We start from the raw sequence: 23,931 nt of genomic DNA on the forward strand, positions 1-23,931 counted from the left end.
TAGGTGTGGCTTTTTTATACACAATCTCATTCTGTCATGCACATATTTTTTGCAAATGGGTTGTTCTAAGACAAATCTTGCAGTAACAGGCAATGACAGCTGACAGCTTTCCTTCCTGTATGCAATGTGAGCAACATGAGCAAATACAAACATTTAAGATGCACATTTTTGATAGTTTAAATATATATTAATTCCAATCATTGTAAAATAAATGGCTTTTTAATTGTTCAGACTCTTTAGTCACAACTGACTCAATGATTGCTCTCATATAGAGCCCAGGGGAATTTAATAGCAGATGTGAAGTTAATTTTTATTCCTAGGACATTTTTAGAACAGAATCTAAGACCAGACCTCCCTTTAGTTTTTGTTCAGTGTCTGATAAAATATGAATGCTTCAATGATGGACTGTGAGCTTGTTGATTGTTCTGGTAAGCAGCAGCTGCAAAATATGATGGAGTTTAGTGTGTGACTAAGCTGAATGTCACACACTAATTCACCTGAATGGGAGCCAAGCTAATATTCCTTATTGGGGCAAAATATCCACTGAAGTGTTTTGATGGAATTAGGATGGCAGATTCATTGTGGAAATTTGGGAACTCCTGTTTTGGGTACATTGAAAATGCACTGTTCACATGGATGAGCTATTTAAACAGATGTGGTGTAATTCTGGATACTCCTTTAATCTCTTAGTAATCCAGACATTACCATATGGACAAACTACACAGACTGATTTGGGGAGGCCTCACTGGATAAATGAATACCCTACTTCAGTTAATTTGCTGAGCTCTTATGCTGTTCTATCAGGGAAAAAAAAAAGTGCTTTCCAGCATACAGTTTATTTGCAGTGACATACAAAATGAGACCGATGACAACCAACACAGGCTTAAGGCAGCTTGTTTGACAAGCAGCTCGTGATGGTTTCGGCAGTTATCCATGGGGCTTTCTTCCATTGCTGTAGCCAATGCACGGCATTTCCAATGTGGAACCACCTTGGCATGTACATATCAGAATGCACACAGTTTCCTCTACCATTTTGCTTTCAGCCGATGTACCTGCGTTAATTTGGCTTAATGCCGTAACAGGTTATTTAGCTTTGTTATCAACCTCTGCTTTCTCAATCTTCTGTCCTGTGAGGAACTGCCATATTCCTCCTCTGTAGTTCTCATTGCCCAGGGCATATACAAAGGCGTCCACCATTGGCACCGTCTTGGCAATAACGGCCGGAATCTGTTGGGAGACATGATATTTATTAACAGGGAAATGTACTGGGGAGCCGATGGGATGATTTCATGTCAGGCTCTGTTTCCATCTGTCAGACAAATACCTCTCTCTGATGGCAGTACCTTGCTGCCCCTGGAGGAATGAGAGGTAAAAGCAATTTTGGTCATTTGGGGCCCCTTAACCCGAATGGAAGGATGTTGCCCCAGGAAAGGACAGTCTCCGGGAGAGAGAAGTTAGGCCAGTATCACCTGAAACCAGGATGTTTCAGCCAAGAGTGAACATCAATGTGTGCTTAGGAGGAGTGAGACGTATGCCATGGACACCTTCTGAAGGATAAGTGGGCCAGTATTGCTAACATGTTTTATGTGGGATTCCAAATACCTAAGTAGAGCAATGTGTTTAGTGATCTGAAACTGGGCTGATGAATGGAAGCTGAAAGGTCCATTGTGATATTAGTGAGTCCCAGAGGCAGCCTCAGAGTCAATACTTGGGGGGGGGGGGGGGGGGGGGGGGAAGAAGCGCCATAATCATAAGAATGATCAGTTGCAGCTTCCCTTAGGAGAAAGAAGGATTATATAAAAAAAAGGGTCTCTCCAAAACTAAAAATTTTAAGCTGGTACTTGACTCTGGGAAGAACATGAAAAGTTTCTACAAACCATGAAGAAGCATAGGCAACAGTCCTCTGACTGCTGAAGGAAAAAAAAAACTTCCTAAAATGTAGCTTGATCAAAACACTAATTATAATGCCAATTATATCATTGTGCTTAGTTGTTTTGCCTTGAAATGGTAGACTAATAGAAGGCTTTGTGCAAACAATCTACTTGTAACATGTTTTAACAAGTGAAACTATTAGTGCTCAAGTTAGTATTGCTTCCTGAGAATGGAGAGAAGAAAGTGAAAGGAATGCCATTTGAATTCCCTCGGGTGGCAGAGACATACCATTCGGTATTTTGGTGAAATGAACATCACATTTTCAACTGCTGCATAGAAGCATAAAAGGCAATAGGGACCCCAGCAAATGACCAGCGTCTTCAATGGTAAACCGGTGTTAAACTGAAAAACAAGAGCAACACATTCTTTTGTTTCACAACCATACACTGCAACAAGTGGATGGGACAGACCCTGTGAGACTGTGGCTTGTGTCCAGCAGCAGGAGAGCATCACCAGCAGGACACGTGGTATCGTGGCTGCTTTGCTGTCAGCGTTGGAGGTGTGTGAGTACAGGTCCCCTGGCGTCAAGGGCTGTCTGTGCAGCCAGCCCCAAAACCCTGCCCCTGGTGGGGACTGGGGGAGGCCAGTCATTCCTGGGCCGAGGTGACAAAGCACCTTACTGTTGGTCAGTTAAATCAGAGTAGTGCTAAGCAGTTATTGCTGCTGGGGGGGAGGGCAGTGTGTAAATTTACAGATAAACAGATAAAAAGGAGTGATGTTTTGTTGACTTTTTAGAGGGTCTTGCAGGCACATAAACATGAAGCCACTGCCACAGTGCACCAGATGGATGCCAGGGAGTCTGTGTCATATTAGGATTCCTGTGCCCTTCATGCTAGGGCCTTACCCATGCTGTTATTGGCCAGCTGTTCCTAAGCATCATACAAATATTGATGAATAGGGAGGTGATATTTTCAGCCTTACACTTTCTGCATCATAACTATTCTGCCTCATAACTAGTCTGCACAACTGCAGCATTATTATAAGAAAAATCACACCATTGCAAAAACTTACCCATAAAAAGGTAATAAACTTATAATAATGAAAACTGTCATTTGTTGGAGAAATATGTAGAGGGCATGTGTATATCCCAGACAGCTTCAAACCAGTCTGCCTGCCTGTCTCTTTGCTGTTATAACATCCCCATGGAGAACTGACAGTCCTTACTAAGTGCAGGGGTTGGGCTGTGCCCATCAGCCACGCGTAGCACCCCAGACTGCACCTAAAGAAACAACTCATATAATCACCACATTACATTCCCATAAACCTGCCACGCCAGAGCAGTTCCTTTGTTTCCAGCTCATAAAGATTTATGAATTTCCTCAGCCAAGTGTAAACGTGGCACGGTTAGGAAGGCCCTTCTCCCCCCAAAGCATATCTGTGTTTCCTTCTGCATGGCTTCCTCAGCCATAAGCTAAGAGCCTGTAGCAAAGGTGGAAATAATGATCCTTTCTGAGCAGAGTTTCTCTAGATAGATATTGATGTGGTATTAGCACGTACTCTGTATGCCGTATGTTAATTTTGTGAACAGAACCGGGCTGTTGTTGATGGAGGGGAACCCTTGCGGTCACTACTCCGACTGCCTCCCCAAAGGGGGGGCTCTTCTCAGCACTGGGGTAGGAGAGATGTGGTTGTGTCTAGCCAAATATTGAAATCTCTAAGGATGGGGTTTCCTTGAACTTTCTGGGAGGCCTCATGCCCTACTGTGCTACCCGCCCCCCCCCCTCAAAGTACTACTAAGGAGTTAGATAGCCCAGAAGGAGCTGAGCCAAAGCCTCTGGGAACTAAGCTGTGTTTTTGAGGACCTTCTCCCTACTGGGTGAGAACCAGTCTTTTGATAGTCCAGGCTGGCAGTGATGATATTGAAGAGAGAAGCCTGAAGGCTATGAAACGGGACTTTAGGGGACTGGGACAGTTAGTGGATGGAGCAGGAGTACAGGTGGTATTTTCGTCTATCCCTGCAGTGGCAGGGAGGGGTACCGAGAGGACACGGAAAGCCCACCTGATTAACACGTGGCTCAGAGGCTGGTGCCAACGCAGAAATTTTGTTTTTTTTTGACCATGGGGCGCTTTACTCGGCACCCGGCCTGGTGACTGCAGACGGGTCCCTATCTCTAAGGGGAAAACAGATCCTAGCCCAGGAGCTGGCAGGGCTCGTTGAGAGGGCTTTAAACTAGGAAAGAAGGGGGACGGGGCTGAAATTAGGCTTGTTGGAGCTGTACCAGGGGGAACAATGGCAAAGCCGGGGAAGAAGGCAATGGCCCAACTGAAGTGCATCTACACTAATGCACGCAGCATGGGTAACAAACAAGAGGAGCTGGAAGCCATTGTGCAGCAGGAAGGCTATGACTTAGTTGCCATCACGGAAACGTGGTGGGACCACTCTCATGACTGGAGTGCTGCAGTGTCTGGCTATAGGCTCTTCAGAAGGGACAGGCAGCACAGAAGGGGTGGTGGTGTGGCTCTCTATATTAGAGAGTGTTTTGATGTTGTGGAACTTGAGGCTGGGAATGATAAGGTTGAGTCTCTATGGGTTAGGATCAGAGGGAAGGCCAACAAGGCAAGCATCCTGGTGGGGGTCTGTTATAGACCACCAAACCAGGATGAGGAGACTGGTGAGGAGTTCTACAGGCAGCTGGCAGAAGCTGCGAAATCGTCAGCGCTTGTTCTCGTGGGGGACTTCAACTTCCCAGACATATCCTGGAAGCACAACACAGCCCAGAGAAAGCAGTCTAGGAGGTTTCTGGAGAGCGTGGAAGATAGCTTCCTGACGCAGCTGGTTAGAGAGCCTACCAGGGGAGGTGCCCCGCTAGACCTTCTGTTCACAAACAGTGACGGACTGGTGGGAGATGTGGTGGTTGGGAGCTGTCTTGGGCAGAGTGACCATGAAATGGTTCAGTTCTCTATTCTTGGCGAAGTCAGGAAGGGGACCAGTAAAACCGCTGTCTTGGACTTCCGGAGGGCTGACTTTGAGCTGTTCAGGACACTGGTTGGCAGAGTCCCTTGGAAGGAGGTTCTGAAGGGCAAAGGAGTCCAGGAAGGCTGCGCACTCTTCAAGAAGGAAATCTTAATGGCTCAGGAGCGGTCTGTCCCCACGTGCCCAAAGACGAGCCGGCGCGGAACTAGACCGGCCTGGCTGAGCAGAGAGTTGTGGCTCGAGCTTAGGAGAAAAAGGAGGGTTTATAATCTTTGGAAAAGAGGGCGGGCTACTCAAGAGGAGTATAAGGATGTTGCGAGGCTGTGCAGGGACAAAATTAGAAAGGCCAAAGCTCATCTGGAGCTCAATCTGGCTACTGCCGTTAAAGATAACAAAAAACATTTTTACAAATACATCAGCGTAAAAAGGAGGACTAAGGAGAATCTCCATCCTTTACTGGATGCGGGGGGAAACCTAGTTACAAAAGATGAGGAGAAGGCTGAGGTGCTTAATGCCTTCTTTGCCTCACTCTTTAGCGGCAAGACCAGTTGTTCTCTGGATACCTGGTACCCTGAGCTGGCGGAAGGGGATTGGGAACAGGATGTGGCCCTCGCTATCCACGAGGAAATGGTTGGCGACCTGCTACAGCACTTGGATGTACGCAAGTCGATGGGGCCGGATGGGATCCACCCGAGGGTACTGAGAGAACTGGCGGAGGAGCTGGCCAAGCCGCTTTCCATCATTTATTGGCAGTCCTGGCTATCAGGAGAGGTCCCAGTCGACTGGCAGCTAGCAAATGTGACGCCCATCTACAAGAAGGGCCGGAGGGTAGACCCGGGGAACTATAGGCCTGTCAGTTTGACCTCAGTGCCAGGGAAGCTCATGGAGCAGATTATCTTGAGTGTCATCACGCGGCACTTGCAGGGCAACCAGGCGATCAGGCCCAGTCAGCATGGGTTTATGAAAGGTAGGTCCTGCTTGACGAACCTGATCTCCTTCTATGACCAAGTGACGTGCTTGGTGGATGAGGGGAAGGCTGTGGATGTGATCTACCTTGACTTCAGTAAGGCTTTTGACACCGTTTCCCACAACATTCTCCTTGAGAAACTGGCTGCTCTTGGCTTGGATTGGTGTACGCTTTGTTGGATTAAAAACTGGCTGGATGGCCGGGCCCAAAGAGTTGTGGTGAATGGAGCCAAATCCAGTTGGAGGCTGGTCACTAGTGGAGTCCCCCAGGGCTCAGTGCTGGGGCCAGTCCTCTTTAATATCTTTATCGATGACCTGGATGAGGGGATTGAGTGCACCCTCAGTAAGTTTGCAGATGACACCAAGTTAGGTGCGTGTGTCGATCTGCTCAAGGGAAGGAAGGCTCTGCAGGAGGATCTGGATAGGCTGGACCTATGGGCTGAGGTCAACGGTATGAAGTTCAACAAGGCCAAGTGCCGGGTCCTGCACCTGGGGCGTAACAACCCCAAGCAGCGCTACAGGCTGGGAGATGAGTGGTTGGAAAGCTGCCTGGCTGAGAGGGACCTGGGAGTACTGGTTGATAGGCAGCTGAATATGAGCTAGCAGTGTGCTCAGGTGGCCAAGAAGGCCAACAGCATCCTGGCTTGTATAAGAAGCAGCGTGGCTAGCAGGTCTAGGGAAGTGATTGTCCCCCTGTACTCGGCTCTGGTGAGGCCGCACCTCGAGTCCTGTGTTCAGTTTTGGGCCCCTCGCTACAAGAAGGACATGGACGTGCTCGAGAGAGTCCAGAGAAGGGCGACGAAGCTGGTGAGGGGTCTGGAGAACAAGTCTTACGAGGAGCGGCTGAGGGAGCTGGGATTGTTCAGCCTGGAGAAGAGGAGGCTCAGGGGTGACCTTATCGCTCTCTACAGGTACCTTAAAGGAGGCTGTAGCGAGGTAGGGTTGATCTATTCTCCCACGTGCCTGGTGACAGGACAAGGGGGAATGGGCTAAAGTTGTGCCAGGGGAGGTTTAAGTTGGATATTAGGGAGAACTTCTTTACTGAAAGGGTTGTTAGGCATTGGAATGGGCTGCCCAGGGAAGTGGTTGAGTCACCATCCCTGGAGGTCTTTAAGAGACGTTTAGATGTAGAGCTTAGTGATCTGGTTTAGTGGAGGACTTGTTAGTGTTAGGTCAGAGGTTGGACTGGGTGATCTTGGAGGTCTCTTCCAACCTAGACGATTCTGTGGGTGCAGTTCTATTTTAGCAAGGCAGGCTGAGGAAGCTTTCTTACCTTATGATGACCAGTTTTCTTGAACTTCTGGTGAATCGACTGATAGGCTGTCAGCATGATGAAGCCCGGGATTATGAAATTGAAAATGGACAGAGCACAAAGGAATGTGATATAGTTTCTGGAGAGGGTTAGAAGGGAAGAGAAAAAGTTTGTTAATTCCTCCCTAATGCATCTCCATAAACTTTGTTTACTTATTCATTTACTTATTTTTAAAATTGCCAAAACCAATTCTGTAAACACACTTTAGATTCAGCATTTGCTGAAGGTGTGCCATGCTGTTGTGCGTGGGATGGACAGCATTGCAGAAAGTCACAACAGGTGCTCGATTTCCAAACCCAAGAATCCCTCCTCAGACATCAGGGCTGGACTTCATAAAAACAGCCACGAGGAGCTGCAAGTCCTAAACCCCCAAAGGTGCAGGTTATAGATGACTGAGGAGCAAGGGAGTAGCAACAAACTGAGTGCCAGCTTCTCCCACGGAAGAAGCTGCCTTTGGCCATCCCTGTGTGATGCCATGTGAGAGGAGGCAGCTTCAGGTTGTGCCCACCTTGTCCCGGCACGGCACTGGGTGGCAGCTGGGCTCTGCTGTGCTGCTGAGACCACCCCTTGGGGGCCCGGCCCCAGCCCTCACCTGTCCCCTTTGCTGTAGTCCAGCGTGCAGCAGGTCCGGAGGGGCTCGTAGTCATACTCCCCCCACCCCAGCAAGGGCATGATGGACCAGAAGGCAGCAAAGAGCCAGGCGAACACCATCATGGAGATGGCTGTGCTCCACTGCAGCTTGCTTCCTGTGGGAGAGAAAAGGGCTCTGAAAAGGGCTCTGCATGCCTGGCACAAAGGCACCGGGCGAAGCTGTCCGGCTCTGTGCGGCCAGGGCAGAGTCCCAGCCTCTGGGATATTAAATGTACTCTGTTCTAAAAACACTGCTTGTCGATCTATATGTGAATGTACATGCTCAACCTGACAACGGATCCTGTTCTAAAAATACTGCTGGTGAAATTACTTTGCCCTTAAGATCATTGCTTAGCCTGGAACAGGAAATGAGAAGCTCAGCATCAGTAATTTTTTTTCTAATTTTATAATAAAAATGAACAGTTGTGCCCATCTTGTCTAGTTCTATAAAATACCACTGGAATAGGTCAATGAATGAAATGAAAGATTGGAAGCTTTGGACACAGGAAGTATTTCTTCATGGAGGAGGCAGGCAGGCTTCCCTGCTGCTGCAGGACATTTTGTTAGCCACGCTGCCTGCATGCAGAAAGGCCCGGATAATTTTGTTATCGAGGCTGATGTCCATCATCGTGCCTGGGCTGAATTGCCCGTGACGCCAGCTGTACCAGCAAGGAGCACAGTGACTTTGCCCACTACTCCTTTCTAATCAAGTTTCCCATTAGAGAGAAGTAATGATGCAATTTTCACTGAGGCTGGGGAGCAATCTTCTCCTCTGTCCTTGACAGCAGCATCACGCCAGCAGGCCAGGAAGATTCAGACCAGTTCTGACCTTTCTTGGGAAGGTGAGGGCCTGGAGGTGAGGCGGAAGCAGGGGATCAACCCTGCCACCTGATCGGACGTGGCTGACGTGGGTGAGGGGCATGAGCGGGCTGCATGTGCTTAAGGCTGGTGATCCCCATAAGGCAGCAGCCCCAGGAAGGACTGCAAACCCTACAGCAGCTATTTTGGGTTGTACCCTCCTTGCTTATTTTAAGGAAGGAAGATAAAGTAGGTGTCTTAGTGAAAATGCCCCTTTATAGGAATGGCGATTCTACCTATGTCCTTACTCGTATAAGTGGGTCTTATAACCTGCTTATAAACTCCAGAGGTTCTTGAGGGAAAACAGGGGGGTTTGAATGGCATTAAAGATCAGCTTGGAAAAATTGGTGCAAGTGTTCCAAAATTAGTTCTGGGAAAGAAAGGTGTACATGTTGCAGTTTAAATATGAAGGAAAAAAATAAAATCCTTTTTATTAAATACTTTGTTTTGATACGGTAGTTAGTAAAAATCTATTGATGTTTTTAGTCATTTAAGCATTTTTTAAAATTAATTTTGATGATTAATAACAATTAATACCTGTCTTTTGATTCCTACGTAGAAGATATGCTTTGGCTGTAAAGGCTCAAATCATGGTTTGTAATATTGACATAATGTGATTACAGATCCCATCCATTTAAAAAAGGAACAGCTTCTGATTTAGGGGGCTAGAAATTTGAGTCAAACTTTTGAAAAACTTGTAATTATTCTTAACCTCCCAGTCCAAAGAAGCAATGTAGCATTATGTGGCATTCATTCAGAACTGCATCCTTCTTAGGTGTATATTTAAACAAACATGTTAGTGTTGTAACTGATCTAAAGTTCCATTTCCATTTGTGTTCTACATAATCGTTCTTGTAGCTTGGCTTTACGCAGTTGTAACTAGAAATTCAATCAGGATGCAGCTTATTACATAAGCTGTCAGGTTTGTTTTGTGCTTTACGCATTCTAGCAACTTTCTTAAAGGTATTATCAAGAGCAGCTAAAGTGAAACCTGGGTCTAAAACATGTTTCTTTTAAACCAAGCTCATTGCAAATGTAGCTTTATTGTTTTGGGAATACAGTTTTGTAAATGGTAAGCCTTCTTGGTGGTCTTTAAAAACCAACTACACAACATTATTATTATTTTTTTTTCCTCAAGAAGTCCTATAAAATAGTTAATAGCAATTATTTTTCATTGTATCTTGCAGCAGAAACTTTGCTCTCTCTGCATCCCATCCTTTCATTTCATGGACTATCACAAAGGTCTCAAAATATGATGGGCCCTGACTGAGGCATTGTAGTGTCTCTGGGTTCTAACCACATGCCAGGACCTTGAGGATCTCTGGTTTTAAGGAAAAGATCTTTGCACTGACAAAATTTGCCCTCAGCTGCTTGGCCAGTGGTGGTGGTGCACTCGAGGCAGGTTGGGGGTGTTTATACCGCTGGAGGGCGAATGATCCTGCTGCACGCATGCATGTGCTGGGTACCTGGTAGAAATTTCACCTTCCCTGCTGCCACCTTGCACAGAAACGCAGGGGAAGCTCTTGCTCCACCGGCTCCTGCCACCTCTGGCCTTGGTTATGGTGCCCAGTCTCTGGGTGCCACGTCTTTCCTCTGGCCCCAAGTGCCCCCAGCCAGGATGCATGTTGGCAACAAGAAAGTTGTGACTTCTCTTTCTGAAATGTCTTTTAAACATTTTATATCAAGAGGGGCTTTAAAGAAGATTTCTGTGTTTATTTTTTTTCTATGTTTTAAAATACCCATACTCTGGCTGGCTGTGCCCAGTCTTGATAGCTAAAACTGTGTGGACATACAATTAAACAACCTCAATATTGTTTTAGTTTTTTGGAGTCTGCTTTGCTTGGGAGCTCATGAAAAATACTTTCAGAGCAAGAACGGTGAAATTACTGCACTCAGTTAACATGGCAAAAATCTCCTCCTCTGAGAGGGCCGGCAGCAAGAGAGCACGTCGAGAGCAGTCTGGTTGCTCTTGTACAGTGCAGGCCATTGCTTTACCTTAAATGCCTTTTGTGGCCTGATAAAATTTAGCATAATAGGCATGTAGGTCCTAATTCAGTTAAATGTGTATATATGGAGTTCAGCATATGCTTAAAGATATAATTCTTAATTAGGGCTCAGTGCTAGCAGTCTGGTCCCATTATGTCTAATCGCTCTTGTGCTTTGGCTTTCTCTCCTTGAAAAGCAAGAGGGAAGTTTCTCTTTTCCATGCAGAGAAATATTAACAGGGGGTTTAAAATGTCTTCTGTAAGATTGCTTTGGAACAGAAAGTGCTCTTATAAACAAAACAAAATTGTTAAAGGATTACTAAAATTGTAATGGTAAAAGCTTAAATTTTAGAAAGTGCTAGATTGAGCGTCGGACCTTAATACTTTTGAGTATTCTGCCCGGTCTTTAGTGATGTAATCATGAACTATTTCTCCATCTGTAGTCTGTGGGGACATTTATGAATTTAGATTTTTGGAAGATTTATAAATTGGCCAAACATTAAGCTGATTTTCACAGAAAGAGCAAAAAATACATCTCTGACACAGGGGCTACCTTTCAACTAGATTTCAGACTGATGTTCAAAAGGAATTTCTCAAACAAAAGGTCAACAGGATTTTCTAAGATGGAGGGGAAAAACCTTTTCTTTGTTCTTGCAAATGATTCCATTATAATAGCTGAAATATTCCAGAACAATCCAGCTTGTGCCAGACTTCAAACATGGCATGTATCACTTAAAATCAGGGAAATTTCTCAAAGACAAAAATATCTGAAACAGTCTTAGAAGGAAAAGATTTATCAGTCATAAATGAGAGATGTTGGTACCTGCTTCGTCTACACTGCAAAAAGCGCCAGGGACTGTTGCTCACAAGTATTCAGTTTTTGTAGGAATAAGAAAGCAGCACTGCATAATGGCTTCTTTTGTGCATATTATTAGAAAAAGCTCTTTAAAATAACCCAGTAAAGGGATTTTTTTACTTTTTTTTTTTTTTGACTGTGATTCTCCCTGACTATAAAGCTATCTTGGCAGTTATCTCCTGCTTCAGTGAAAATGCAAGACCTGTATAAACACTGGCATTTTGTCTGGCAAAACTGATGCAGGTGCAAGTCTAGACGAAGAAAGTGTGACAGGGTGGCTGCAGCAAGTGTGACAGGAGGGAAGGGCTTGCTCCTAATCCAACATAGCTGACAGCTGCAATTGAAGCAAATGGCGGTTTGCTAATCTTTGAATACTTGATATCACAACCTAGATTTCTCTGGATGTTAAGAATTAGATAAAAGCCTGCTGCAATCCTACTTCTTGTAATTGCATGCTGCTGCAAAATCCCTCTTGTTTGTCTTTTCTTTTGTAATACTGAAAAAAGTACTGACTTAAATCACTTCAATTTTTCAATTTCCCCCTAATTCTAAATTGCAAATGTAAAGTTGTCAAGATTTTTTTTTTTTTTAAAATTTCCTTTTAAAACTGCAACCATTTGCAGTGGTAATGAAAGGAAGAAATTGCCTGGGATCCTTCCCACCCCCTCCAACCTGCTGACTCGGCTGCTGCCCTCTCACCAAACTCTGTGCCGGACTGAAATGGCTTCACCAGAGACATGACTGAAGTTCAAACTCTTCAGACTGCCCTGATGTTTCCCCTTTAATTGCCTACATTAATTAAATCTTCAGAGATTTTTGTAGTCCTCTACTCTTTGCTGTGAAAGTAGTATCTCATAGTCCTTTAGAAGAAAATTACTTGTTTGACCAGTAACTTGGAAAAAGAAGGGGCCTGCTTTCAGGCTACCTGTCTTATAAAATGCAGATGCTGCTGTTCTGGTTCTGAACATACTTTGACGTGAGAGAACCAAAATGGGATTACATCCGATTTTTAGCTGTTTTCTCTTTACTGGTTGGATATTCAAATAAGATTTCTTAATATGTTATATGTATCTCATATTTCAACTTAATAAATAGCCATTTTAAACTAAAGCCACATTTAGGGGATGAAAAGAGAGTTCCCCAGCATTGTTGCCTAGGAGGAGGGAGGACATTTCCAAATACCTTGAAACTCTAACTTCTCTGTCGTATCTGATGGTCATGCTGTTTTCTTCCATGTTGCAATCAATACCAACCTGGTTTCTGATGAATGAGTGTGTGGTTATCAATAGACCCCATAGTCTGTCACTGACTTCCAAATTAATGTACCAAATTGTACCAACTTCCAAATTAAAAAACTTGGTTAAATTTCTGGACATTGGTGAGCAGATTTATATTATTAGAATACAGAATGGCTGAAAAGTCCAATTATTTTTTCTCATCATCATAGTAATCTCTCACATTCTCACCAGCTCATTCTTCCTCAGAAATATGGATTTTTGATAATTGAGTGTCAGGCTGAGGAATGCCACAACAGAGGTTTTATTGGAAACTCTTAGGACATAATAAAAACATTAGGGATGATGTAAGTGAGTGTGAGAAGAGAAACAGTTCCCAGAATGAAGATAAAAGGTTGATAGCTTTGTTTTTTCTGGAAAAGAGGTTTTGTGTCTTCTGTACAGGCATGCTGCTCACACCAGTGTCAACAAGAGTTTCATGTATGGATCGAGAACATGGTATAGCCTGCAGGCTTGGTATATCAGATCTATGCAATGTGATTTTATCTTTCTCACAATCAGCATGTGCCGGTTGAAACTGGGAACTGGATGGATTTACTGGAATAGCCACAGAGCATGAGATTTGAAACCACCTGTTCTTGTTTTGCCTTTTTTGTTCAAATCGTTCAGTAATAGCAGCTATGTTTGGTCTGCAGTAAATAACAATTTGAGCAAAGTGAAGAAGTTTGTGCCCTCAGGATGTGTCTGCCTGTGCTCTTAATGTACTATGCTTTTGGCTGGAGGAGCGCGTGACACAAAAACATTAAAGTCAGTGTTGCAGAGAGTAAAATGTCTTTCCAAAGACATGCTTATTTTTCAGGCTCGCTCTCTTATACAATACAGATGCTACTCTTCTAGCTCCAAACATATTTCAGTGTCCAAAGAGTGTCGGTATGGATGTAGCTTACAGGCTGCATTATTTGGGGCCTTTGTCTGGACATGAAAAAAAGCCATTTTCTTGCCTGAGCTGAATTCTTGACAAAAATTGCAGAACAAGAAGTTGGCAACTTCTCTGCTCTCTGCGATTATCAGATAAAACACGTTTGCTGTGAGTTCTGGGTGTGTTTTACCACTCACTGCTTTAATCAGGTATGGAGACCATGCTTTAAAGGCTGCATGAATACTAAAGGTGGATGGTATTGAAGTACTGCAGCTCAGCAGCTTATTTCCAGGCCAACTTTTACACTTTTATTTAGGAAATATTCTATGAAGTAGTCTAAGCATCTTGTGCATTATCACAAGAAAAGGAGAACTGCATTTGTGTTTCAGCACTGCCAAAGGAACACAATGGTTTTGGGAATGGTGTGATCAGGTGGGGTGCTCCAGGCTTCTCACTCCTCTGGAAAGGGTCAAGAAGTAGCAGAAAATGTGAAAGCTGCCAATTGCAGCTCAGCACCCTAATTCAGCAGAAATTTCCACTCATGTTACATAAAAGCACAAATCCAATACTGCCACAGTTGGGAGATAGTTCTGTGACACAAGACAGTGCCTATCTATCTCCATAAATCCATATATTTGACATTCCTGTAAATCCCTATCTCTCACCTAACTCAAAATGATGTTTTCATAAGTCCACAAAAAAAGGCAAATTTATTTTCCTGTGTCAGTCTCGCTGTGTAATATTAGATTTCCATTAGCTCCAGCTAGGATGTCAGAGCTAGTTAGCAACTGAATTAAGGAAAACAAAAAACATCCTTCACTAAGAGAAGAAAAATAACATCTTCCTCCTGTTACCAGTACTTAAAAATATCTCTGCCACTTTTATTGAAATTTGCAGATAATTTATTCTTTGCTTACGATCGGATGTACTGAGTTTCAGCGTCTGCAAGGGGGCCTGGAATGTAGCAAAGCCCCAAAAAGAAGCTTGTGTCCCAAAGTGCCTGTGTGTTGCTCAGTGGGGCTACTGTGCTCTGTGTGCCCCTTCGGTCCTCTGCAGAAGTGCTTCGCTGTGGGCTCTGTTCCAGCTGCTGAATCTGCAGGGGCAGCTCTGTGGTTACACCGAATTTATCTGTGATTAGTAACCTCTGTGTGGGCATGAAGCTCTGGCTGGTATGCAGCAGGATGTTGGATGGAAGCCCAAGGTGCATAGATTTTTCTTCAATGTGAGGTGTTGGATTTTGTTTAGGATACCCTAATGATTTCTTATGGAGAAGGCGAAAGCATGGCAAGACGGGCAGGACTTGGATGTGATCTAGAAGAGCAAGTATCTCCTGAAGGTGGTTGGTTAGTGCCCCGTGTATGGGAATGGATCCCTTGGAGAGAGGGTTTATTTATCTTAGATGCTAGAGAGAGCAAATTTAAACATATAAAATACACAGAAAATAAATATGTGCTTGATCGGATTCTCTAAAATCGAAACAAGCTGCTGTCTAACATGATGTGGGTAAAGATGCTAGGTAAATGATAACCCTTACTTGTACAGTAATGATGATACCGGTCCCAGGCGACTGCAGCACTGGAGCTAATACTGGCTAGTGCTGTCAAGAAGCCCTGGAATCCATGAATTTGACAGCCGTCAGAGCCGTAGGGCCAGTACCTGTCAACAAACAAGCAGCCTGTTAAGAAAATTACAGAAATGAACAAAAGCATGTTTGGAAATTGTGTTAATGGAGAGCATGCTTTCCACACATGCTTTCCAAGTCTGAGAAACTTTGTGAAGGACGTTACCGAAGTCAGTTTTAGGTGTCTGCCAGTATTTATCTTTCTGCAGTGCCTGATATACTACCACAGCTATTTTTACTCTGAACGTGGAGAAGAAACTATAACCCTGCATTTATGTGTTGGAAAGCTATTTGTTTTAAATTTGAAAGCTACATTTTATCCAGTTATCCATATCTGCAAAATTTGTCCCCAGTGGGAGTAGCAAATTGGTCAACATGTGAAGGTAAGTGCTCACCGCTCGACACAGAACAAAAGCTCACAACAATTAAAACCACTCCAGATACCAAGTCTGAGGCCTCCAAATATTTTTGCAGACATAGAATGAGAAGAAACACGAGGTGGTCTCACATAGCAGGCATCTGCTGACGTATACTTTCAATATCCTGGTCACTCATGGCTTTTTTTTCTCTGTCTTCATCTAACCTGACTCTTATGCTTATAAAGCTGTCTGTGAGTTGGAAATCTTCAGCAATCTCCGTTCTCATGTATTTATACAACACCAGCATAATTCATTTGGAGATTACCTCTGCAAGTCTCTTTGAAAAGGAGATAGCTGACTTCTTTGGAGACTGGGAAACTTCTGCTCCCACTTTTTTTGAAAAAGGGCCTGCAAGGGTTAAAACCAAGCTCGTTTTGATGTATTGACCTCAGCTTTTCAGCTTCAGTTCAGGAAAGGCATCTTCACTGACTTCAGTGTGACTTAAGTGGCTGAAAGGAGAATGAGCTATACCCAAGGTAAACCAGCTTTGAATAAGGCCTCACTGAAGCCTATTGTTGACATGTTAATTTGCAAAAATGTTTTTATATCCATTAAAAGACAAGTAAATTGTCACAATTCTTGAAATGTTTTTGTGTTCTCTATTAAAAATATTTCCAGAGTTTAAAAATATGCTAGTTAAGTGGAATTATTCATCAGCTGGTTTATAGGGTGTATGTTTCTAATACGGTTTGCTTATGATTTGTTTGTTGTAATTACGCACTGAAATGCTTGATATTGGTTCTGCCCTCTAATTAAATGACTGACGTGAGAAAATGTGGAAAATAGAATGTGTCATAACTGAATTGAACTCCCTGCACACAGATCTGCCTTTTCGTTTTCCACAAACTTCTAAAATAAGAGCCTTAATGGGAAAGTTCATTAAAAAAACCTGAAAAGCTTGCAGATAAATTTGGGGTCAGTCTGGAGGTTTAGTCATGTAAATGTACAACTATTGCATTAGTCAACTACTTTCTATTGTAACTACTGGTAAAGCTCTCTGGTTAAATGGTTTCTATAATCAGTCAGTGGTAAAGTCTGCTTTTTGACTTGCCCGGCAGCAATAGAGTTTCATTTTGCTGTTTAGGATTGAGGTAACGAGAAGGCTGGTTATGTGCTATGCTACAGACTCATTTGATTAATTTGACCATCCAGAACTTGAGCTGCAAACTTTTATGTGGTTCTTCTGAGCATCCTTTAGGAAAATAAATAAATAAATACATACCTTAGGAAGCTGGAAAAGGCAGCGATGAATGCATTGATGCAGATCCCGCAGTCAGCCAGTGCAATGCTGAGAACCAGCAGATTGCTGGGTGTTCGGAGCTCTTTGATTTTTCGGAATGAAATAATTGTCAACCCATTCAGACAGAAACCAAGCAGGGCTGAAAAACAGAAGTGTTTGGCATGATTCAACTGGAAATGGAAAATAACTACAATGCTGCTGCTGTTTTCTTTAATGAGAACAATAATTACTGTGAACACATGCACAGGAAATATAGCTGTAGTGCTCACAGTCTGCACACAAGTTACAAAGACTTTCAGGAGAGCAGTCATAGGTGCCAGCTGAAACCAATGCTTCAAACTGCATTGGGGATGTGTCCACTCATGCAGAGCAGAAATGGTTTAATTTTATTTGTAATTCTGCATTTTGTTTTAATGGAGAAACCTGATTGCCAGGCTCCATTCAGGGACCTGTGGGTCAGAGTGAGGGAGCTGCAGAGGCAGCTTCAGGGGGGCCCACAGCCAGCACACGCTGCCGGCGTACATGTCTGCGGGCCTGTTTATGGGAGAGAAATGGGTCGTGTTTAATATCGGTTGTAACACGCTTTTGTGTTTAAGCATAGAAACCCCTCAGCCATCTTACAGTCAGCCTGCCTCCCTTTGGGCTTCTGCCTAAGGTTAACCTAGACAGAGCTTGAATCACACCAGCTCAATCTTATTACTGCCCTTCGTCAATAGACTATACATGGAAAGGAAAGGAATAATCTAATTATAAAAGCAGTCCCTGATAGATTTTAAAACGCTAAGTTAATGTTAGTTGTCAGAGAGGAGCATTCAAGCAACCCCAGCTATTCACTCAGAGCTGTGCCACCCTGTACCCCATCCTTCACTGCTTTAAACTCAAGCTTTGTCCTTTGATGTCCTTTTCAAGATGACCTGAATTATTATGGCTCTGATGAGGCTCTGACTCAACAGCCCATCTCTAAGTCTCAGTTAGATGACAGGCAGTATGTCTTTTTCTTTGTGATCTTCTTGGAAGGAGAAATGATGTAGAGCAGAAAAAATCCATATCCCCTAATTCTGTAAAGCACTGTTGTTACTTGCGCTCATTGTCTTAATTCTGTAGTTACATAAGATGGATAATTTTGTATAGTCAGAAATTCTGCTCCTACTTTAATTACGTTAATGGCTGATGGCATAACCATAGTAACAGCTGATGTGTGTCTTTCATTACACAACAGATAACAAAATATTTCCAGGAGAAATATTTGGAGCCATTTGAGGTCAGCTGTTCTCATCCCTTCCCTGCCAGCTTACCTCCCACCTGCAGGGTAAAACTGCTGCCAACTCTCCCCAGTGCTGTCAAGCCTTTAGGAGAGGTATGTTGTGGCCATATTTAGAGTAAAACTGAAGAGTTATTACTATGTTCATTTTTTCTCTCTTTTCCCCTCTTTTGGAAGTTCCAGGCCTCAGCCCACTCTGCTGTCTTAAAGGCTAGCAGGAGTGTACAAATAGAGAACTTACTAACTTATAGCTTTGAGTTTTAATTTTAAAACAGCCAAAGCTTGACACTTTTACAGTTAGTAGAAGTGAATGCAAAGTTTTCCTCTTCCCCAGCACTTTTTTGCAAACTGCACTTACAAGCTGCAGGAAAAAAATAAAAAATCTTCATTGCTTTTCTCTCAGAGTCTCTGAGAAGGTGAATTAATCTTTAATTATCTGGTTTGATCTTGTAAGTCAGATGGCAAAGATAAAGTATTACTGGCAATCCACTGGGCATGTTCAGCCTAAAACCCTACAGAAAATATTGAGCAGTCAGATTGCCGCTTGTGCTTAGTAAAATGTAAATGTGCTAGGCCATTCCTAGCTGTAAGTGAAGGTTGCCAGCAGGTAACTGTGCTTGGGCTTCAACGAGTGCGGGTCTCCGGCCTGTGGGTGGGCAGGTGAGGGCCGGCAGGGCTGTGGGACCAGCACCAGCTGTTCCCCAGCAGGAGCCCAGCTGTAAGCCTCCACCAGCACATGCCAGAGTGCTTGCCCTGCTGCTTCCCAGTCCTCAGTAATGAAGGGCAAGTTCACACTGGGAACTGCCAGGCCCTGCAGATGGCTTGATGGCTGTTGGCCAGGTTTAGCCCTGAGCTCTCTGTTTAGGCAGCAGCTGGCCCCTGGGCCAGGAGTAGAAGCTTTTTCTTCTCTCTCCCTCTTCTAAGGAAGAGTTTCTGGCACAGCTTTTCCAGGTTTCCTTTGCAGGCAGATGTGATGCTGTGTCCCAGCTGAGCTCGCCTGCAAGGAGAGGGCGAGCATCCTTCCTTCTCCCATGCTCCACATCCACGGGGTGAGCTGGTGAGCGTTTATCCCATTCTGCTAGTGCTTCTTGCTCCCCCTCCTCTGCTGTTCAGCCCCACGATCCCTGCACCCCACCTGGGCAGCGCAGGGATACAGGGATGGGGCCCAGGCCCCAACTGGGATGCAGCTCAGAACGGAGATCAGTGACTGACACCAATGTATTCCCGGCTACAAGCGTGTCCTTCCCTAGCTGCAGTACATACAAATTCCCAATTTTGTTTGTCTCACAACGAAGTGGCACTTATTAAAAAAAAGTCTGTGCTGGCTAAATTAAATGAATACTGTCTCTTACCTCAAATTTTATTTCTTAATGCTGTGAAAGCTTTTGAACCTCATGCGCCTGTACTTCTGTTTGTTACTTTTACCCAGCAGCCATTAATTTCAGTGCTAGCAATGCAATTTGGATGTATGCTAACTGTTAACAAGCTATTTTGGATCTATCATCTTTGATTATAAAATGGCCATCACAACCAACAAAACAAGCAGCCCGGTTTTATTGAAGGATCATCAGTCATTTCAACATCCTTCCCTGAGGAAGCTGAAATTGCCTTTAAAAGTTGTCAGCAAATTCTCACATCCAAATTCTTGATAAGAAAGCTAAGTAGCAAGTTCTTCCCTGCCACAGGGCAGCTCTGTATGCAGAGCAGATCTTCATTGCCAACAGTTTGCAGCCTAGCAGAGGAACTGGTGCTGTAGCCGCAGTAACCACCAAAGGTCTGGGTCAGCATACCACAATCGCTGCTGCTTACTTCAATTCCCCCCCACTGCCGCCACAACAGGAATAACAGAGGCAAAAATCTTTTTTTTTAGCTGAGGTCCTAAACCAAGCTTACCTTCTACCAGTAGGGCAGTGCCGATGGCAAACACTTCTAGTTCAGTGAAGCCTTCAGGGAGAGGGTATGCAGTGACCATACTTGAGATAAAAATGCCAATAGATTTAACCTCTGCCCTCTGTTATAGCTGTGGGGCTGCTTTTTCCCTGGATCCCTCTTCTTCCACTAGCCCAAGGCTTCTTAAAGGAGTAGCTCACGTGCAGACACATGCTCATTATTATATAAAAGCTTTGGGGTTTTTACTCCCACCAGTACAATCCCTGCAAGAATGTCATTAATGATGGGACTAGCATCAACTCATACCCCTCCTTCCCCTGCAAATCGTATTTCAGACACCAGCAAAATGAAAGCATTCATTGCAATTACAACAAGCTCTTTGTAGAGACAAGATTAAGAACCCTGCCCAGTTAATTCTGCAACACTGAAAAAGAATTAAAGGTTGCGGAACGAAAGAAACATGTAATATATAACTGGGGAGTGACCTGAAAAACAAAGGGGCACTCATTGAGTTGGTAATTAGGGGAAAAGTATGAACTGGGAAATTCTGAGGCATATTGGTCTACCTCTCACCCCTTTTTTTAGAAAATGGGCAGTGTATTTTTCTGGCAATGACTATTCTGTACGTTAACATCTCTTCTCTTAGTTACTGAGGCTTAAATTAAGGTGCACACTGGCACAGCCTGACTAAAGGCAAACACTTAGTGCTTTTGGGTTCCAGACATACAAGGACATGTGTGAGTTGCCCAGTGGTGAGTGCTCAAAGAAATTACCTTACTGGCCTTTTGGAGATGTTTAAGGATTGGGGTCCTGCTGTAGGCATGCTCTGCAGTGTGTGCAGCATGCAGCTTGTCCAGACTCCAGGTCCTTACCTGCCAGCACACTTGTCCCCCTGCCCCAAGAAACCCACACAATTGATCTGAGGTGAGCACAGGCCTTTACCATATCGCAGCAGAGTCAACGGTTTTCCTTTTGTTTCTTGTACTACTGATCGATTAGCTCTTGGGGAATTTGCATGCTTGTATACTGCAGAGTGGAAGTCAGCTGCTTTCAGAGTCTAAGTGAAACAGATGGATTTTTTCTTTACCATGACACAACAAATGACACAACTATTTGTGTAATTTTCAGTGCCTGTCCATTAAAAGTGAGCAACTTGTCCATACTTCTCAATTTTTAACCTACATTTAGAGTAGCAATAACTATGATAGCTGTTGAATGTGTTTTTTTTTTTTTTAAAGGTACTTTACTCCATCCTTTTTAGTGCATTTGTTTCTTTTTTCTTCACCCATTCTTCACTGCAGAATAACTACTGATTTTCCACAGACCTACCCATCTCCCCGACTATCAAGTACAATTGTTTCTATTTTGATGCATAACTTTCTTCATCATCATAATCCTTCTGCGAAATGGGAACAAAAAGGGAGCTGAGGCACAAGGGATGTTGGCTTTCCCCAGCTCAGGTTCTGCACTGTGCTGACCTGGCTTGTGGATGGTTGAGACATCAGGCAGAGAGAATTTGCTCCAGATGTGGCCAGGGCTTTTTTACGGATCTCCTGACTACACAGTGGAGGTGCGTTTACAGTCAGGGGTCTGGGTTGAAGCCAGTGGTACAGTGATTTTTTGCAGTTTTCCTGGAATCCATGCTTACAGGCTCTGATGCCCAGACACACTGATCAGAGCTTCAAGACGGTTACGAAACCATGTTGCTGTGTTTTGTGATCTCTGTTATTCAACGTACAGCTATTTTTGGTGTACGTAATTGCCTTGATGGATATGCTCTTGGATTTTGAAGTAGCATTCAGGAGGGCAAGATATTTGTTAGGCTATTCAGATGTTTGGCTTAAATAGAGTAAAATTGCAATGCACCACATAAATCCATCGTTATGTTTGTCTTTCACTCACCTACACGTCTTGATGAAAAAGAAGGTGACAGCCCTGCTTTCTAGCGTGGCAAATGACTGATTTAAGCCTGTGTTTTTAATAGTGATCCATTGTGCATTCTTGCAAAAAATTAGTGCTAGATCTTGTGGATGTGCTGTAAATCTTTTTAGTGTGATGGTTTTGAAAATAGATGGCTCATTATAATGGTTGTCAACATAAAGCTGCACAGCTCTTCCAGACTAGGGATAAAGGACACAGATATTGTTTGAACTGCCTTCATGAGGGCTGTCAGGTGCTTTCGGTTGCTTGCCACTGTACCTCACCCTCACTGCCAAGCAAATGTGATATGCTGCTGGTATTTTGTGTGCTGTGTATTCAAGTCTGTGGTATAGATGTTGCTCATTCCAAAATTATTTTTTCCAGTAAAGTAGGTTCCTACCTGAACACCTTTGCATTTAGCAGGCCTTTATTAGAGTGAGTATTGTGAACACGTTGGCTGCTTTTCTTTAAGTGTCTTAAATATTTTCCACAACTAACCTTGTTCACTTCATCAGTGATGAATCAGATAATGCAAGTCAGTCACAGGCAAGCTTTCCAGCAGTGGTTCAGCATCTGGCTCAGGTGCAATTGGCATAAATAGAAATCTTATGCATCAGACCCTCAATAGCCCTTTTGATTCTGAGTTAAGCTGACTTTCTAATAATAGTAATAGTAGTTCACTGGGATAGTATGGGGTGATGTATGGTCCAATACGGCTGCTAAGTTCAGTTAGTGATAAACAGTTTTCTTTAAGCAAAGAGGAGGTGAAAATGAGGAATAATTTAATACATTTAATAGAATCAAACAAAGCTGTATTCACTTCCTTTCCCTCTTTCTTATGTAAGACGCGACCTCACATCATGTATTCCTGTGAAGTCAGTGAAAACATGCAAAAGATACGAGGTTTATCAAAGGCATTTATTAGCTCCTTAAATTATGAAGTTGTTTAACGATCCCTTTCTACTTTATGCACTGTTTCAATAGTTACTTGCTGTTTCAAAATCCAGGGAAAAGGTCATTCATTCAATCTGATGTTATCTTACAGCCTCACATTTTGAATTCCCAGCAATCTCCTCTCTCCATCAATAAAACATCCATTTCATTACACCTTCTCACTTAAGAATAATTCACTAGTTACTAATCTCTTTGCAAGGAACACACAGAAAAAGATCTGATATATTCTTGCCAGATGTCCCTATGGATTTCATAAGACTCTATGGATTTGGTAGGAGCATATTAATCTTTGTAAAATATGCATTGGTACAAGCACAACAAAAAAGGCGCAGTGCAACGATAACACAGCACTCATGCACTCTGAATTTTCTCCAAGCAATCAATGCAGATTACTGACATACTTTTTTATATTCACAGCAAGAACTTCACTAAATTGACGTATTATTATTCCTTTGCCTTCCTAATCCTTTCTTTTGATTCAGGTTTACCCAAATCATCTTTGACTTCTTATATTGAAAAACTCCTTTTAAATAAATATACCATTTCAGCAGAAGCAGGCTGGGAGTATCACCACATGGGGCTCCAGTTCAGCATCACAGAGATGTGTGGTAACCTCGGTTCTCACTGGAAATACTCCTCAGCAAGTGAAGGAAACCAGAAAGCATGTTGTCTGGAGACCTTCTAGTTGAACTTCTGCACATTTGTTTTGATCTGGAAGCAGTGACTGGGAATATGTCCCAGACTGTAAATAGGCACTTGGTGCTGGCCACAGGAGGGATGATGCAGGGGATGAGCCCACGGAGCAGTTTGCTTACAGGTGTTAGCCCTTTGCCTGCAGCAACATACCAACCTTTTTCCTCAACATAGTCCAGCCATTTAACATGCCCCAGAATCTAATTTTCTTGGCAGCACTGTTTGGAGAAAGAAGCGGTGGTGAAAGCCTGGGGATGGCCAAGGAGGCTTGGGGTGGAGGCAGGAGAAAGTGGCCATGCTTGTGGCAGCCCCAGGGCTGGTGGGGA

General features: G+C 43.7%; 1 protein-coding gene across 1 annotated transcript; it reads right to left on the reverse strand.

The window, feature by feature from the left end:
* Positions 1 to 820: 820 nt before the first annotated feature.
* RGR (retinal G protein coupled receptor) lies at positions 821 to 20,606 on the reverse strand. Its single transcript, XM_013175000.3, has 7 exons — positions 20,042 to 20,606; positions 16,870 to 17,026; positions 15,142 to 15,263; positions 7,717 to 7,870; positions 7,086 to 7,203; positions 2,161 to 2,274; positions 821 to 1,227 (listed from the first exon to the last, which is right to left on the reverse strand). Exons 1-7 carry the CDS (start codon positions 20,118 to 20,120, stop codon positions 1,084 to 1,086), a joined length of 888 nt encoding a protein of 295 aa, XP_013030454.1. The 5' UTR covers positions 20,121 to 20,606; the 3' UTR covers positions 821 to 1,083.
* Between the last annotated feature and the right edge of the window lie 3,325 nt (positions 20,607 to 23,931).

Source organism: Anser cygnoides, chromosome 7 (assembly GCF_040182565.1).
Source record: "Anser cygnoides isolate HZ-2024a breed goose chromosome 7, Taihu_goose_T2T_genome, whole genome shotgun sequence".
Classification (NCBI taxonomy): Eukaryota; Metazoa; Chordata; class Aves; order Anseriformes; family Anatidae; genus Anser; species Anser cygnoides.